Genomic DNA, 18,406 nt, shown 5'->3' with positions numbered 1-18,406 from the left:
AAAACACTGCTCTAGGATAACTTAGTACCAATCTTTAATTTTAAAAGTTAATCAATAGAAAGATCACACTATAAACATAAGTGTCTTTGCCTTACTCATTATTCTAGTTTTACAAATAAAAATTAAGATTTTGAAATTTTAAAGGTCTTAAAAATCAAACACTTGGCTGATCAGGCTCAAAAACCTGTTTGTCCTCTTCTGTAGTTTTAGGTAGTGATTCTTTTTCTAAATTAATGAAATCTCTGCAGCTCTGAAACTTCCACATCAACTATGAACCTTCTCTTCTTGTTTGTTGTTTTATTAAAACTCATTCTTCAGAGCCCTTGTGCAATTTCTCAGTCTGACAGCTATGAAACTACATTTCTTAGCTGCTTCATAAAAAGCTGATCTCCAAAACCTATGCAATTCCTCAGACTTGCTGCATGGTCGCTCTCCTGAAACTCTTTCTCCTTCCTCTCTTTTAAGGTATCTTTGTTTTTGATCTTTTTTCAAAAAGTTCCAAAAACAGCGCAACAATTTGTAAAATAAAAGCAATTACTACCTAATGGAAGGGAGTAAATCCAGCTGAGCACTGACACAAACCTCAAAACAACAGTAGCTCTCATTGCCATGATCTCCTGTTCACCATTTTTTTAGATCATTTCACAGGAGCATAATGGTTTGCCCTTATAATTCCCAGCCAAGTAATGCAGGCCTCAAACCTTCCCATGATTTGTATCCTACCCCGCACTCTGGACCCTCGTCCCAGAGTTCACTGCCTCCGCAACTCCCATGTAAATGGTCTTTATTGAAGAAATCTCTGGTTATGTGGTAGGAAGTGACAAAAGGTCATCTGTCATGTACAGAATGGTAGCCCCTTTTCCTAAGTAAGGGCAGTTAACAGTCAACTACATTGCTGTTGGACTGCAATCATATGTAGACCAGACCAGGCAAGGAAGGTATGTTTCTTGAAAGACATCGATGAACCAGATGGCACTAGTGCCAATTTATACAACAATTAATGGTTACTATTGCTGAAAAAATCTAATCAAATCTAAATTCATTAGTTTATTAAATGTATTAATTATATTTAAATTTGACCAACTACACATCCTCTTGCTATGATCCAAATTTTGAGGTCCAGTTCTCTCCAGATTTGTGTTTCTAAGTATTCTGGAGTGAGATAATGTATTAACCTCATTACAGAAATCTTGGGTTATTTGAACACTGATGAAGATATTAGTCACTTACTAATTTCTTGTATACAATTATTGAAGTACAAGAATATCAGTCAATGCAAAAATACATGCCCTCCATGCAATGATAAATATTTCCTATTTACTATATACCATTATTGCACTATTGTAATACTAAAAATAATGTAACGTTTAAAGCATAGTGAAAATATCTTCTTGTCATAATAGAAAAAACTTCACTTACTTTCCATAATTTCAACAGCTTCTGTTAAAAGAGCATCTGGAGTTTTCTCCGCAATCTCCAACATTTTATATACAGTTGTGCTAAGCACTACTTCAATTGCACTGAAGCTATGCATATAATCAGAGACAATCTTGCGATAATGATCCATTTCGGGACTTTCTGGATAACCTCCCTCAGGAACCACAGGTAATGTGATTTCTAAATTTCACAATGAAACATAATTCAATTTACAATCACAAAAATTTATCATCTTATAATATTTTTAAGAAAAATGCTTTTAGTGAGTTTTGTAAAATATCTACCAAAGAATCTTAACTATGTCTAATTTCCAAATTGTACTCTTGAAAAGTTACCAACCAATGCTTTGTTTTTCATTGGTGGCATCATTGGCAAGACAGTATTTATTCTAGTTGTCTTCATGATATTGGATGTCAACTACACAAAGTTGAAAAAAGTAAGAACAGAAAATATTGGAAAAACTCAGCAGGTAGGTAGAAAAAGCACAATCATTGATCTGACATGTTAACCCTAGTTTATTTAACATTTTCAGCCACCTCAGCATTTTGCTTTGTATAAGTGTAGTAACAGAATCACTTGTAGGCTAGATGGGTAGAGTTGGTAGTTTCTTTTCCCTAAAGGACAACTGTGAATCAGTTGGGTGTTTCCTTGTTATATTCAGGTACTAACAATGCTAATTTATAAATATTTGGTAACTTAAATAAATTAACTTTTATAATTTGCCATATTGAAATTTGAAATCTGACTGCTCGTCCATTATCTTTATCACAAGATTAAACATTCGAGCTAGACAGAATTAAAACCATTTTTGGATGGGTTCTTTCACTGGATGTGGTGAGTGTTAAGAAGGCCAACAATTTTTTGTCCATTCTGAACTGCTCCTGAACTGAGTGATTTTCTAGGGCATTTAAGAGTCAAACAAATTGGTAGGGTCTGGAGTCACATTTAGTGCAGACCGGTTAGGAATGGCAGACTTCCATTCAAAACGGATGTCAGTGAACAAGATGGGTTTTTATGACAATCATATTACTAACACTAGCTTTCAATTCCAATTCATTAATTTGAATTCAAATTCCATCAGCTGACACAGTGAGATTTGAACACATATCTCCTGATCATTTGCCTAGGTCTTTGAATTTTAAGTCCATTAACATTAACATGTGCCATCATCCTCTTCCTGTACCTCTCACACTTATGACCTGAAGCCAGGTGATACAATTTACATAAATCTCAAGGATGCATACTTGGGATAGCTGGCTTTTATCAGGGTATGCAAAACCTGGCAATCATCAACGCAGGAAAGTAATTTCAGGATCCTTTTGCTAACAATCATGATCGGGGTGAAAAAAATTACCAAACTAAACTAAGACTAGAATTCTTCCTATGGCTCCAAATTTTAGCTTCTTTAGTTTTAAAGTGATGCAACAGTCTTGGCACCATCATACACATTATTATTGAGAAGGCCTCTTGCTCAAACGTCAATTCTTCTGCTCCTCGGATGCTGCCTGACCTGCTGTGTTTTTTCAGCACCCCACTCTCGACTCAGATATGAATAGTTGCAACAATTGGTGAAATGGAAGTGGCTTACTAATTTATTGACAAAAAAAACTTTGTATTACATACATTTATAACACTTAAGCCAATCGATTGTCTCAAGTTGAAGATGGTGAATATTTTAGGTTTTGACAATCTAAACACAGTTATTATCATAAATAGTAATTGAAATGGATAGAGAGAGATGGGGTGGCAATAAATTAATTTCTTTATATACTGAGTAACAATTTGTAAACTTTCATAAGTAAAATTAGGAACTACACAACATTCACAGCTCTAGAAAATCCATTCTATGATAAAGTTCACTACTGCATTTATCTAAATTAATTCTATCTATCTTCATTTCTCAGGGTATTGCCATTGCAATCAGTCAACCTATCTGATTTAAAATTAAACAAAGCTTTGCAGTTAACTGTTAGCCATCATCTATCTGGTTCATTCTCCATAGTAAGTCTCTCCCAATCAGAATCTATTTCTAAACTAAACAGCATTGTCTTCTCATAGAATATAAAAATGTTACTTAACCATTACGTTAGTATTTCATGCAAATTATTCTGATGAGCTTCAATTAAATGTAACATTTTTTCCTTAAATATTCAAGTTCTGTACTACTAAATGACTGGATGGTGAGATATGCTTTGGAGGAGATAAACTTAGATTAGATTCACTACAGTGCAGAATCAGGCCCTTTGGCCCAACCAGTCCACACCGACCCATTGCCCTCTGACTAATGCAACCAGCACTATGAGCAATTTAGCATGGCCAATTCACCTAACCTGCACATCTTTGGATTGTGGGAGAAAACTGGAGCACCCGGAGAAAACCCATACAGACATGGGGAGAATGTGCAAACTCCACACAGACAGTTGTCCGAAGCTAGAATCGAACCTGGGACTCTGGTGCTCTGAGGCAGCAGTCCTAACCACTGAGCCACCGTGCCACCCCTTTGGTTCATCAAGAACACTTATTTAAAATCTTTACTTTATGGATTTTGAATAACCCTGAATCTGATTTGTTGACAGCAAGCTTTCCAGTTCCTTTTCAAGACTCATCAATGTTCCTAAAAGCTCTTCTTTCAACTCATCAGCTAGAATTCCATTCGAAGACCTGTGCTGAATGGTGCATGATATTTTAATATAATTTATTAAAAAGTTTGAATTTTAAACTAGTGACATGTGAGTTATTGTTTGTGTCTAGAAAGGGGGTTTAATTATTAACTTGTAAGCATGTCTCTGACAATAGTGATTTTTGGAAAAAGAGAATGTGAGACATAGTTCCTGAAAGTTATTGGGGATTTGTTTATAATGGGAGAGTTTTATGAAAGAACAAAGTAAACAGTGTAATTCATTTGTTTTCTGTTAAAATATCTGGAATTGTGTTCTTTTGGTTTTAGAGAAACACAAAGAGCTTGCTTTCAGTTTTGCATAAGTCCTAATTGTAAAACAATTTCTCCTGAAAAAGGGAAATGGTTTAGAAGTGTGAAGAAACTACTCAGGTTACCTAAATGCAAGGAGTTTAGTTTAAAGATTCCACATCAGAAATGTGTGATTAAGACTCTGAAAGGGTTATTTGGAACTGTGAAAATCTAAACACATTTGTATAAATGCTCAGGAAGAGGCTAAAGGCTTTTCATGACCGAGAATAGAATCATCTGTTAAATTAAGCCCTATTGATGTGATAGTGAAAGGAATTATTTTTGGTGTACTGCAAAGGAGTACTGCAAAGGAGTTCTGTTCGTATTGTAATATGTGTTCAAAATTTTTAAATACATAAAATATGTAAACGGATTAATTTATTATTTTCCTTAATTCCCTTTGTGTAATAAACTTTTATTTTATTGGTAAAAGTAAATCTGCAATGTGTGTATGTGTTTCAGTGGAGGATCACCACATTGAACCACAAAAGGCAAAATGATCTGTCAAACCAGACTGCAGTATGGATCTGGCTTATCCAGTAAAAATGTCAGCTGTGATCATAATATAAAATACCACCCCACATTAACAAAGTGTTTTCTGTAAATTTTCTTTTATTGCCCTCTATTTTAAAATATGACTGTTTTTGAATTATGTATATGGAAGAACATTTACTTGAGTCCAATTTGTCATAAGCTTTTCAGAACTTCAAACAAATTCACTGCCCACTTAAATATCAATGATAAGTACATTTTTGGCACCAAAGACCTGATAGGTTTTACCAATGTGGCATTTTTATTTGGATTGCTTTTTTTGATAGCATTTTCATTTTATAATAAAAGAAAACAGAACTATTACTAGATTGACTGACCAGGTTCAGGTTCTATTTGAGTTTCAGGTACAGACGAGTGTTCCAACTCTATTGCAGGCTCTGGCTTAATTGTAGTTTGTTGATCAGATGCAGTTTGATCTGTTTCTGCAGAGGTTTGTGCTTCAGAAATCTCAATGTCTGATTTAGATTGAGCCAGCTCCTTCATTTCCTCATCAGCTATAATTGAAATGCATTATTTGGGTGATAATGAGGCAAACAAGATCTTCTTTCTCTTCTCTTATTTTTGCAAATTTGTAAATCAACTAAACTGTTGGCATTTAGCTACAGTTAATGGGAAACATTGTAAGCTAATATATTAAAGACACAAATTTATCAATACATTTACAGGTAGGTTGTTTTCATAAAAATTCCAAATCTCAGCAAATTGTGATGGCACACAGGGGCCCATTTGACTCATTGTGTCCCTGCAAAGCAGGCATTTCTAAATAGTAGCAGCTATGGTGACTGTGGGGCAGAGACTCCATAGGACAGGAAAAGGCAGGGTTGACAAAGATAAACTACTTCCATAAGTTGGATATTCTTGAACTAGGGGGCTTAGTCTGAGATTAGGGTCAGGTCATTCAGGAGAGCTGTTAGGACACACTTCTACACATAAAGGGTGATAGAGGTTTGGAGCTCTCTTCCACAAAAGGCAGTTGATGCTACAACAGATGTTAATTTTAAATCTGAGATAGAAAACTTTTGTTAAGCAAAGTATTAAGGGATATGGGGCAATTCTAGGCATATGGAAGTAGGCCACATATCAGCCATAATCTCACTGAATGGTGGAATGAATTTTGGAGGTTGAATGGTCCATTTCTATTCCTATAGGTCTAAGTTCGAATAACAGTCCTGAGTTTGACTCCATATCTCCATAACATGGTCATGCACATTGTTTTTCTGGTTTTGGTCATGAGACCATACTTAATGTAATCATCTTTAAGGCTAGGTCACAGCCTTCAACACAGCGGCAAATTGTTGTTGAGAAAAAATATTGTGGTCTGTTCTCCTACTCTTCCTCTTCACTTGTCCCATGCTCTCACATATTCATCTGCTTCTACACCACTGATCTCACTTCTTTACAGTCCCTTGCCTCACCACACTCATCCTCCTTATCCCCATCACCCTCCTTCCCTCCCTGCAAGGAGAGGGCAAATTTCACGCCCCAAAATGGACCTCAAATACTGCTGTACTGCACTCCCATCCTTTGCAAATTTATTTCCTTCAATGTCTATCCAACTGCCTGAAGAAATTGTCACTCATCTCTGTTTCCAATTACCCTTGGAAGTGGCAAGTTCCAGGTCACACTGCATATTATGGAAAAATAAATTCCTCACAGTAACCCTGTACCTCTTGCTCAAATCTTTAAATCTTTGTCCCTTGAGCCATCAGGCTACAGGAAAAGGTTGAATTTATCTACTTTGTCGAAACCAGTCATAAATTAATTCTCTATACTTTTTCTTGCCTTAAGACTTGCCTCAACATTCTTTGCTATTTTCTTCTTTATTTTTAACAATCAGCCCATTGCTCTTGAGTGCATAAAATTAAGACATGTATTTATCTCCCACCTTTGTACTAATCTTCAAGCAATTCAATTCACTCTGCATGAGATCAAGGAACAATAGAAAACACTGGATACAGCAAATGACTTTGGGCTGTAGATGAAGTGCTAAAGATTTGAGCTGCAGAATTTACATTGTCAAGCTGTCCCAGTACAGCTAAAACACAACGTAAAAAGAAATGTCCAGCATATGCCTGTTCACAAAAAGAAAGAAAAAGCCAATCAGGCAATTATTGCTCTATTTGCCCACTGTTAACCATCAGCAAAGGTGTCTCGACAGTGCTTTAAAGTGGCAAGTTGCATTTTGTCAGGACCGCTCAGCTGCATATCTATTATAGCTTTGGTGCATTTCTGGATCAAGTACCTTAATTCCAGAGGTGAGAAGGGAGTGGCTGACCATGATATAAGACATGTGGATTTCCAAAAGTTGCTCAAGATGGCTACTCCAAGTAAAAAGTACTGGGGTAGTATGTAAGCACGGATAGATGATTGGCCAACCAATAGAAGACAGGGAGTTGGGATCAGAAGGAATGTTTAGGATTGCAACATTTAACTAGTACTGTGCCATTTGGATCAGTACTGGGGCCACAATTATTGACAAGTTATATTAATGACTTGAATGAGGCAAGTAAATGTGCACTTACAAAGTTTGCAAATGATGCAAAAGTAGGTTGGAAGCTGAGTTATGAGGATGACACAAAGATTCAGCAGAGAGATAAAGACAGGTTTAAGTGAATTGGCAAAAACCAGGCGAATGAAATGTAATGTGGGGAAATATGAGGTTATGCACTATGGCAGGAAGTATAGAGGATCTGAATATTAGTTAAGTTGAGGAAAATTGCAGCGCAGAAGGATTTGAGGATTCTAATGCAAAAGCCACAAAATAGTTACCTTACGGGTACAGCAGGTAACAGGGAAGGCAAATGGAATGCTGGTCTTTATGTCAAAAGGAGTGGAGTATAGACACTATAAATAAAACTATTTAATGCACTAGTTAGATAGCAAGAATACTGTGAACACATTTGGTCTACGTTTGGAAGGAAATCATTAAATTTGACAGGGTACAGAGAAGATTTACAACAATGTTGCTGGGACTAGCGGGTTTGAGCTATAGGGAGAGACCGAATAGCCTGGGGCTTTTTTCTCTGGAGTGTAGGAGAGGGAGGCGCGACCCTATCGAGGTTTGTAAACTCATGAGGAGCGTAGATAGGGTGAATAGCCAAGTTCCTTTTCCTCAGGTGGGGGTGCCAAAATAAGAAGATGTAGATTTAAGGTGAGAGGAGCAAGATTTAAAAAGGACCTGAGGGCTAACTTTTTCACATAGAAAATGCTATATATATGGAACAAATTGCCACAGGAAGTGATGGAGGTGGGTGCAATTAGAATATTTAAATGGTATCTGGATGGAGATGTGAATAAGAAGGGTTTGGAAGGATATGGGCCAACACGAGATCTATGGGACTAGATCAGATTGGGATGTCTGGTTCATGTGGATAAGTTGAACCAAAGTGTGTGTTTCTCTGCTCTATGACTCTATGACTTTATGGAAACAGGGAGGAGGAGTAGCCATTCAATTCTTCTCTTTTGCAAGTCTACTAATTGTATTTGCAAAAAATTCCAGTAAATTTGTCAAGCATAATTTCGCTTTTATAAATCCATGTTGACTCTGTCTAATCCTGTGGAACCAAGTCCTCTGCTATTAAAATCATTTACAATGGATTATAATTTTCCCCAATACTGCTGTCAGGTCAAATGGTCTATAATTTCCTCTTTTCTCGCTATCTCTTTTTTTAAAATCCTAGGCTTACATTAGCTGCCCTTCAATCCATAGGAACAGTTCCAGAGTCTACAGCTTCTTGAAAGATGACCAGAAATGCATTCGCTACTTCTTTAAGTTCCTTGGCATTTTTTGTGACATTATCAGTCCTCCTTTATGCAAATATACATTAATTGGTCTGGCATCTCTTTGTTCCCTATTATAACTTGTCCTACTTTTGAATGCAAAGGACCTATATTTGTCTTCACTATTCTTTATTTCCTTCACATACCTAAACAAGATTTTACGGTCATGGATGTAAGTTTGCTCGCTTAGCCGGAAGGTTTGTTTTCAGATGTTTTGTCACGCCATACTAGGTAACATTATCCTGTTAACTAGTGTTAACTAGTATGAGGTGATGAAACGTCTGAAAACAAACCTTCCAGCTCAGCGAGAAAACTTACATCCAGAACCTCAACCTGAGCTACAAATTTTCTCAAAGCTCAGCATTTTACAATCATTTTTTAAGTTACCAGCAAGCTTATTCTTTTACTCTATTTAGCCCCTCTTCATCAATTGCTTTGTCCTCCCTTGCTGAAATTCAAACTGCTCGCAGTTATCACATCTGCTTTTGGGTCCAATTTTTATGCCTCTTCCTTGGATCTAATATTAACCCTAATTTTTTTTTGTTAGCTCCTTTCTAGGTGGCATCCTCAGTACTGTGGTGTCTCCTGTGAAACACTGCTGTACTGTGTCAGTTGGATTTTATGCACAGGAGGGACAGACAATAACCATCTTCAATGAGAGAATATAACTAAAGAATGTCTCTCAACATTCAATGACATTACCATCACTGAATCCACTACAAAAATATTGGGGGTTACATTCACCAGAAAATGAAATGGACTAACCATACAAATCCTGTGGTTACAAAAGCATGTTAGAGGCAAGGAATCCTGCAGCATGTAACACACTATCTGACTCCCTTAGCCTGTCCACCACCTACAAGACACAAGTCAGAGGTGTGATGGAATACTCTCCACTTGCCTAGATAAGAGCAGCTCCAACATCACTCAAGGAGCTTGACATACTCCAGGTCAAAGCAACCAGCTTTATTGACACCATATCTGCAAACATCACTTCTTGCACCACTGACACTCAGTTGCAGCAAGATGCTTCTACAAGGCGCACTGTAACAATTCACAGCATACTCCAAATGCATGACCACCAAGCTAGGCAAGGGTAGCAGATACATGGCCATGCCACCTTCCAAGCAACTCAACATCTTGACATGGAAATTTACCACCATTCCTTCAATGACACTGAATCAAAATCCTGGAACTCCCTCCTGAACAACATTGTGGATGTATCTGTACAAAATGGACCGCTGTGGTTCAAAAAGACAGCTCACTACCAACTTCTCAAGGGCAGCCAGGGCTGGGCAATAAATGCTCATTCAGATAATGACACCCACATTCTATAAATGAATAATAAAATTAAATCATTTCTGACTGGAATGAGAAAAAATTTCTAAAGCGATTGCAAATCTTCACAATACTCTACTCCATAAGGTTGTGAATGTTCCAATATGAATAGATTTAAGGATGAGATAGACAATGTTTTCTAAATTGGAGGATTTGAGGAATAGGTGGGAAACTAGAGTCAAGGCCAATTTACCAAACATTATCACATTGAACAACAAAACAGGCTGCATGTTGCATATTGCTCCTATTTCCTTTGTTTTCACTTTGAACAAAAAAAATTAAATAAGACCACTAATTGTAGATCAATATTGAGGCTTTTGCAACTTTTGAATAACATAACAAATGTGCAAGTTAAAAATGAGTATGGACTTATAACTATTATGAAATTTGTCTCATTTAAGTAACATACCTTCATTTTCTCCTTTTACCTCTGTTTGTGGATTCTCTGCTCCAGCTGCTAACGTTGCTTCTCTACAAAAGAAGTTCATCATATTAAATGTCTATTTGGACTTCTATACAATTCTCAATAAGTTTAACAATTTTATTAACATTCATTCTTGTGTGTCTATTAAGTGTTTGAATAATGAAGTCTTATTCTTGTTTTAAAATTTCTACATTGCCTCACCCCTCCCTTTTCTGTGAATTCCAAAAGCTTTATAAATTTTCAAATTCTCTGCACTTCTTCAGTTCTCAGTTGCCAAGGTCCTAGTTTCTGAAATTCCCTCTATGACTCTCTTTCTACTTTTAAGTTTCACACAAAATTACCTTTCATCAATTTTGGAATGACCTCTTTCACAAAATTTTAAGTCATCTTGACATCTCAATCTCTGGTTATGTCAATTCCCATTCACAGTACTCTTATTGTGCATCTTAAGATGTTTGATTTATATAAATGTATGCTGATGTTGAATTATTGCATATATTCTGCTCCTTCTGTTTTATCATCAGAGGCTGATTATTTAGATAGTATATTCCATCATCTGGAAATCACTGCCAGAATCAATTTGCATTGCTCATGCTTCTCTTTTAAAAAGTTCCTGCTTTTTGTCTTTTTACTTCTGCTACACTGTTCTCCCTAGACTATTTATATAAATTGTTAAAGCCTATTAGACCATGGTTTAAAATATAAACTATCCAATAATTTACAATTGAAATATAATTCTAAATAATAGACAGTGGTATAATTTAAGTTTACAATAGTTAAAGGCTTGTTGCTCCTTGGTGAAATTTGGTAATAATTTCATTGGAGAAAGTGTCCCTGATCATTATGGTATTTTTCTGACTTACTTATATTGTTCTGAGAACTTCATTTAGACAATTTGAATCAGAGCTGAGAAAAACCTAAGAAGAACTTACTGGGCCAAAGAAGATTTAAGTGTATGGGTCTTACATGCAAGAAAATCTGTTATACGTAGATAATAAACTATAATAGAAAACACATGTAAAATGAAAAAGACATTAAAAGAACTGGAGGAGCAGAAACACATATTTCCAAAACCGGAGAAGTAAGATGCAGAAAAACATAGTCTGGACAAGAAAGTTTAATTGCAAAAAGAGACCAAAGAAACCCAGACTATTTTCCTTACAAAATATTTACTAAGGATCTTATAACTATAAAGTGTTTTGATGAAGTAAATTCAGTGTTTGGTGAACAAGCTAAAAAGCACAAATGTAACCTTTCTAGAAGGAAAATGGAGAGAAAAGAATAAAAGCAAGAGATGTTGCAAATATGGAACAGGATTGGTGAAATAAGCAGGATCCAGAACAGTTTTAAAATGGAAATAGACAAATATTCAAAAAATAATTCTTTTGAAGCCTGGAGAATGGAGCTAAATGGATAATTATTTTGGTGCATGAATGATGGGCCAATTAACATCTATGTTTGTGCTCTAAGATGCTCTGATTCTTTAAGTGAAAATGAAAAATGAAGTATTCAATTTATCATCAGCGTAAAGCTAAAGAAAATGAACAAGAAACATTCAACAATTAACAATATGGGAAGAATTCAAAAATCAGTCTAAGAGGGATCTTGGTACATGGAAGGAAAAATGGTGATATTGTGTAGAGACATAGTATCACCAAAATACTTTCAGCCTGAAATTCAGATGGTAGTGTCACTTCCCGGTCGTATGCTTAGGGGTCCGTCCTGTGCCCCCAGACTCTTTTGTCAAGCTCTGCCCATGACCTTGAAAAAAGTGCTTGAGGCAGGGATCCCCTGTGAACGTCAAAAGTAACTAAATGCAGCATGTCTTAGACTTACTTAGCCCAACTATCTGACATGCTATTCAGTTAAAAATTTTAGCCCTCTCAAATTCCAGCCATGCCTCTGTAGCAGCAGAAGAATGTTGTCCAAGTATAAGAAGCTTGTGGTTCAAACCCTGAAACGAACACTTGCATATATAGTCTAGTCTGGTGCTCCAATTTGATACTGAAAGAGCTATGCATTATGACAGGTGCTATCTTTCAGATAAGACTCCAACCGCTTTCTTGGGTATCCATACAAGAGAATATGAACATTGCTAAAATAACAGCAAAGAACCCTACTATATTCCGACCAACATTTTCCATCCAATTTCACTTGAGCAGATTATCTGGTCATTTACTTAATTCTTGTTTTTTGGACATTGCTACATTGTTGCCTTTCTCTACTTTAAAATTACCACATAGAAGGACAACAGAAACAGATACAAGTGAACACCACAAGCTGCAATTTTCTCTGTAAGTCACTGACCATTCTGACTTGGAACTATACCTTACTGTTGATGGGGCAAAATCCTGAAACTCCCTTCCTAACAGCACTGTAGGTGACCCCAAACTCCAAGAACTGTGGTAGTTAAAAACAAACAGTTCAGCACCACCTTCTCCTATAGTTCAAAATTCATTAACTGGCATTCAAGTGCATAGGACATCCTGAGATCATGACAGGTATTAATTTAACTATTTTTCAAACCAAAAGCTTTTGGTTTTCTGTGGAGTATGTTAACAATGGTGAATTAAGAAAGATATAACAATTTCAATAAACAATCCAGCAAAGACCTGTTAAAAGACAAAACTTGGGGGAATTAATCACAAATGGACTTAGTTTCTTGCAATAATATTTTTTCATGTCTATGTATTGACAATGTTTATAAAGGAAGAAATATATGCCCACAGCAGAAGATATGACTGAAATTGATAAAATTCAACTTGCATCTTACTAGAAAATGTGGATAAAAGGTTAAATTTATTTTTAAGAAAAGGAAAAGATGGTCTAGAGTTCATTTCCAAAGGTATAGAAATATCAAGTGAGGTGTTATTTTACTATAAATTTATTATAAATTTATATATATTACACTTAACAGTTCTGTGAGCAGTTTTGGTCTTCCTATTATGCAAAGGATATTCAGGCAAAGGACAAGGTTCCAAAAAGATTTATAAAGCTGATAGCAGAATTGGGAGGATATGCCTATTTTCCTTGCTATTTACATTCAAACTGTCCTTTCTACCTCATATGGAGAAAATAGAAAAATAAACACAAAGAAAAACACAAAGGCATAAACAAGTCAAATTACACAAGAGAAAAGCAGTGATGGGAATAATCATAACTATAAACTGAGCTCCTTACCTGTCACGTTTATTTTTCTCTTCCGCCTCTTTCAGTCTATAGATCATCTTGATTTCAATCAGATCTTTATTTAAATTATACAATCTATTCAGCAAGAATTTTCCTGATGGATTAAGATGTATGTGAAAAATAAGAATTTTATTAAAGTCACTTTACCAATCATCAATCTATCATGCTATATTCTGATAACATCAGAGAAACAGAAGAGTGAAGCATAAGAATGTAAGAAATAGGAGCAGGAGTGTGTTATTCAGCCCCTCAAGCCTGCCCTGCCAAAATCAAGGCTGATCTGCCCCAGGCCTCAGCTCCACTTTTCTGCAAGCTCAGCATAGCTATCAACTTCCTGACAATTCAAAATTCTACATACCTCCTCTTCAAATACTTGCAGTAGGCTCCACAATTCTCTGAGGTAGAGAATTCTAGACATTCATTACCCTCTGCAAAGAAATTCCTACACATATGACTCTATGACTCTATCTCAGTTTTAAATGAGTGTCCCCTTATTCTGTAACTGTCTCCTAGTTCAAGATTACCCCACGAATGGAACTATTTTCTCAGAACTACTTTTTCAAACTCTTTCAGAATCTTTTATGTTTCAATAAGATCACCCCTTGATTTTCAAAATTCAAATGAATAAATGATTTGGTGATGTCGGTGTTGGACTGGGGTGTACAAAGTTAAAAATCACACAACACCAGGTTATAGTCCAACAGGTTTAATTGGTGTTGTGTGATTTTTAAATGTAAACAAATGAATAAAGACCTAATCTCTTACCATTTTTGACATGGTCACCCCTCCATCCAATGAAACAGCCTGGTAAATAGCTTGAAAGAGCCTCTAAAGCCAGTATATCCTTTTATAAATATCAGGATCAAAACTGTACACAGTACTCAAAGTACAGCCTCACCAACACTATTCCCAGTTTTAAAAGACTTCCCCATTTTTAAACACAAACCCCTAGCAATTAAGGCCAAAATTCAATTTACGTTCTTAACTACGTGCTAACTGCATGCTAACTGTTTGTGTTTTATAAACAAGAACACCAAGATCTCCTCTGCTGTGCACTTTTTTTTGGAGTCTCTCTTCTTTCTGACTCTGACCTCACATTTTCCCACATTAAACTCTATTTGCCAGGGTTTCATCCACTCACTCAACCTAACTATATTCCTTTGCAGATTCATTTTGTCCTCATCACAACATGCCATCTCACTTCTTTTTGATCCATCAGCAAATGTGGATACATTACACTTGCCCTTCTGCAAGTCAGTAATATAGATAGTAAATAACAGGGGCAACATGACCTATCCTTGTGACACTCCACTAGTTATGTCTTTCCAACTTGAACAAGACTCATTAATCCTGACTCTCTATTTGGTGTAGTGTTAACTAATTCTCAATCTATGCTAATACATTACCTAAATATAATGAGTTGCTATATTGTGCAAATTCTTAACGCTTTTCCTCAGGTTTTAGCAAATATTATCTCTAATAAATCAACAAAAAAAGGGAAAACATCATAATAATAAATAAATTTAGTTCAGTGTGATTTTTATTTAGTTCTGAAGAAGTCATACGCTGGTCCTCTCTACATGGCTGCTGTCTGATCTGCTGCATCCCTCTACCGAGGCGAAGGTGAAGACTGCAGATGCAGATGGAGATGAGACTCAAGATTAGAGTGGTGCTGGAAAAGCACAGCAGGTCAGGCAGCATCCGAAGAGCAGAAAAATTGACGTTTTGGACTAAGGCTCTTCATCAGGAATGAGGGTGGGAGCCTCCAGGGTGGAGAGATAAATGAGAGGGTGGAGGGGGCCGAGGAGAAGGTAGCTAAGAGTGCGATAGGTGGATGAAGGTGGGGATGAAGGTGATAGGTCAGAGAGGAGGGTGGACCGGATAAGTGGGAAGGAAGATTGGCAGGTAGGACAGGTCATGAGGATGGTGCTGAGCTGGCAGTATGGAACTGGGGTAAGGTGGGGACGGGGAAATGAGGAAACTGGTGAAGTCCACATTGAAGTCCTGGGGTTTAAGTGCTCTGAAGCAGAAGATGAGGTGTTCTTTGTCCAGGTGTCAGGCGGTGAAGAAGTGGCGGTGAAAGAGGCCCAGGACCTCCATGTCCTCGGCAGAGTGGGAGGGGGAGTTGAAATACTTGGCCACGGGGTGATGGGGTTGATTTGGGGGGTGTCCCAGAGATGTTCCCTAAAGTGCTCTGCGAAAAGGCGTCCAGTCTCCCCAATGCAAAGGAGGCCACATTGGGAACAACGGATTCAATAAATGACATTTGTGGATGTGCAGGTGAAACTTTGATGGATGTGGAAGGCTCCTTTGGGCCTTGGATGGAGGTGAGGGGGGAGGTGAGGGTGCAGGTTTTGCAATTCCTGCAGTGGCAGGGGAAGGTGCCAGGAGAGGAGGGTGGGTTGTTGGGGGGCGTCGATCTGACCAGGTAGTCAGGGAGGGAATGGTCTTTGCGGAAAGCGGATGGGATGGGGAGGGAAATATATTCCTGGTGGTGGGGTCCATTTGTGCGTGGCGAGAATGTCGGGAGATGATGTGGCTTATGCGGAGGTTGGTGGATTGGAAGGTGAGGGCCACCACCACCTGACACCTGGAGGAAGAATGCCTCATCTTCCGCCTCGGAACACTTCAACCCCAGGTCATCAACTTCATCAGTTTCCTCATTTCCCCTCTACCCACCTTACCCCAGTTCCATACTGCCAGCTCAGCACCATCCTCATGACCTGTCCTACCTGCCAATCTTCCTTCCCACTTATCCGCTCCACCCTCCTCTCCGACCTATCATCTTCATCCCCACCTCCATCCACCTATTGCACTCTTAGCTACCTTCTCCTCAGCCTCGCCCGCCCTCCCATTTATCTCTCCACCTCAGAGGCTCCTATTCTCATTCCTGATGAAGAGCTGAAATGTCGATTTTCCTGCTCCTCGGATGCTGCTGGTCATGCTTTTCCAGCACCACTCTAATCTTGACTCTGTATTCCTCCAGCACTCTGTTAGTTTCAGATTTTCAGCATCTGCAATATTTTGCTTTTATTTGAGCAGAAATGTAAAGTGTCAGATGCACAAATTATTGATGTTTCTGTATTTTTGAGTGGATTGTTGCTGCATCCTCTTAGAGGGAACAGGGGAATATGTTGCAAATAATATTTGGGGGAAGGGTCAACAATACCCTTTGCAGTTAATCTTTTGCTCAATTTTAACCTGGCTAAATCCAAGGGTCCTCTGCTAGTTTTCTCTTGCTCCCTAAAATTGTGTGCCATCTTTTCTTGCAAGAGAGAGTTCAGAATGTCAGTGATGGTATTGCACTGTGAATGTAAAGTTGGAGATGTGGGGTTTCCATTGATGGGTGGGTCTGAGATTAGAAATATGTGTGAGGGTGAGGTGCAGGATCTGCAGAACAGATTGAGTCCTTAATAGTTGGTACTGGGTGACGAACAAATGTGGTGCATTGAGTAGCATGAGAGATTGGTTGTGTGCAGTGTACAAAATGTTACGTGAAGGTGCATCTGTGTGACTGATTACTATGTGAGGTCATAGATACTTTGTGGAACTGATGCCAGATCCTGGGATCCAGAGTCCAGGAATCAATCTTTCTGGCTACTTGTCTGCATTTACTTTTGAGGCGATTCCTTACTTCAGTCTTCTGTCCCTTACTTCAAGGTTCTCCTCCAACAAAGGAATCATCAAGACAATCCCCAGTCCAGATGAATTGTATCCAGATTGTTATGGGAGATAGGGAAAGAATTACAAGGGTCCTGGCCCAAATTTTAAAATCGTCTCTGGCCACAGGAGAGATGCCAGAGGACCAGATGAGAGCTAATGCAGTACCACCTTAAAACAAGCGTGATAGAGGTGGACCAGAGAACTATAAACCAGTAAGTCTAATATTACTGGTATGGAACTATTGGAGAAAATAGCGAAGGAAAGATGAATCTCCATTTACAGAGTCTAGGTTTGATCAGGGATAGTCAGCATGGCTTTGTCAGGGGAAGATCAAATCTAACAAATCTACTGGAATTGTTTTGAGGAAGTGATCAAGTGTTTGGATGAGGGTAGGGCAGTTGATGTAATTTATTTAAATTTCAGTGAGACCTTGGACAAAGTCCCACACGGGAAAGTGATGAAAGTAAAAGCTCATGGCATCCAGGATAACCTAGCAAGGTGTATCCAAAACTGGTTTAGTAACAGGAGACAGAGGGTAGTGTTAGAAGATTGTTTGTGTGACTGGAGCCCAGCATGCAGTGGAGTACCATCGGGATTGGTACTGATCCCTTATAGTTTGTGATACTGTATTCATAAATTATGTAGATGAGGAATGAGAAGTAAATTTGCAGATAACACAAAGATTGGCCAGGTGGTGTACAGTGAGGAGGATGCTGTTAGTTTACAGGAAGATATAAACTAATTGATTAAATGGGCAGATCAGGGCAGATGAAATTTAACCTTGATAAACGTGAGGCGATGCATTTTGGAAGAAGCAACAAGATAAGGGAGTATTCAATGAATGGCAAGACACTAGGAACTCACAGCGATCTTGGGGTGTTTGTCCACAGATCCCTAAAAGTGCAGGACTGGATGAATTGGCATACTGGATGCTTGCCTTCAGTCGAGACACAGGTTGTAAGAGCAGGGAGGTTGTGTTGAAGCTGTACAGAACTTTGGTTAGGCTTGGGAGAGTTTCGGCTATAGGGAGAGGATGAATAGGCTCAGGCTATTTT

At 37.9% G+C, this 18,406-nt stretch overlaps 1 protein-coding gene across 1 annotated transcript in view; it reads right to left on the bottom strand.

The window, feature by feature from the left end:
* The window catches only part of ak9 (adenylate kinase 9), a 269,696-nt gene that overhangs the window by 109,780 nt on the left and 141,510 nt on the right, over nt 1-18,406 (bottom strand). The window contains exons 18-21 of the mRNA XM_060854563.1: nt 13,680-13,782; nt 10,485-10,546; nt 5,275-5,451; nt 1,420-1,617 (exon numbers count right to left, since the gene is read on the bottom strand). Coding sequence (XP_060710546.1) covers nt 1,420-1,617; nt 5,275-5,451; nt 10,485-10,546; nt 13,680-13,782 — 540 coding nt within the window. The remainder of the gene's footprint in view (nt 1-1,419; nt 1,618-5,274; nt 5,452-10,484; nt 10,547-13,679; nt 13,783-18,406) is intronic.

This window comes from Hemiscyllium ocellatum, chromosome 3 (genome assembly GCF_020745735.1).
Source record: "Hemiscyllium ocellatum isolate sHemOce1 chromosome 3, sHemOce1.pat.X.cur, whole genome shotgun sequence".
NCBI classification, from domain to species: domain Eukaryota; kingdom Metazoa; phylum Chordata; class Chondrichthyes; order Orectolobiformes; family Hemiscylliidae; genus Hemiscyllium; species Hemiscyllium ocellatum.
This window is presented reverse-complemented; position numbering and strand designations above follow the sequence as displayed.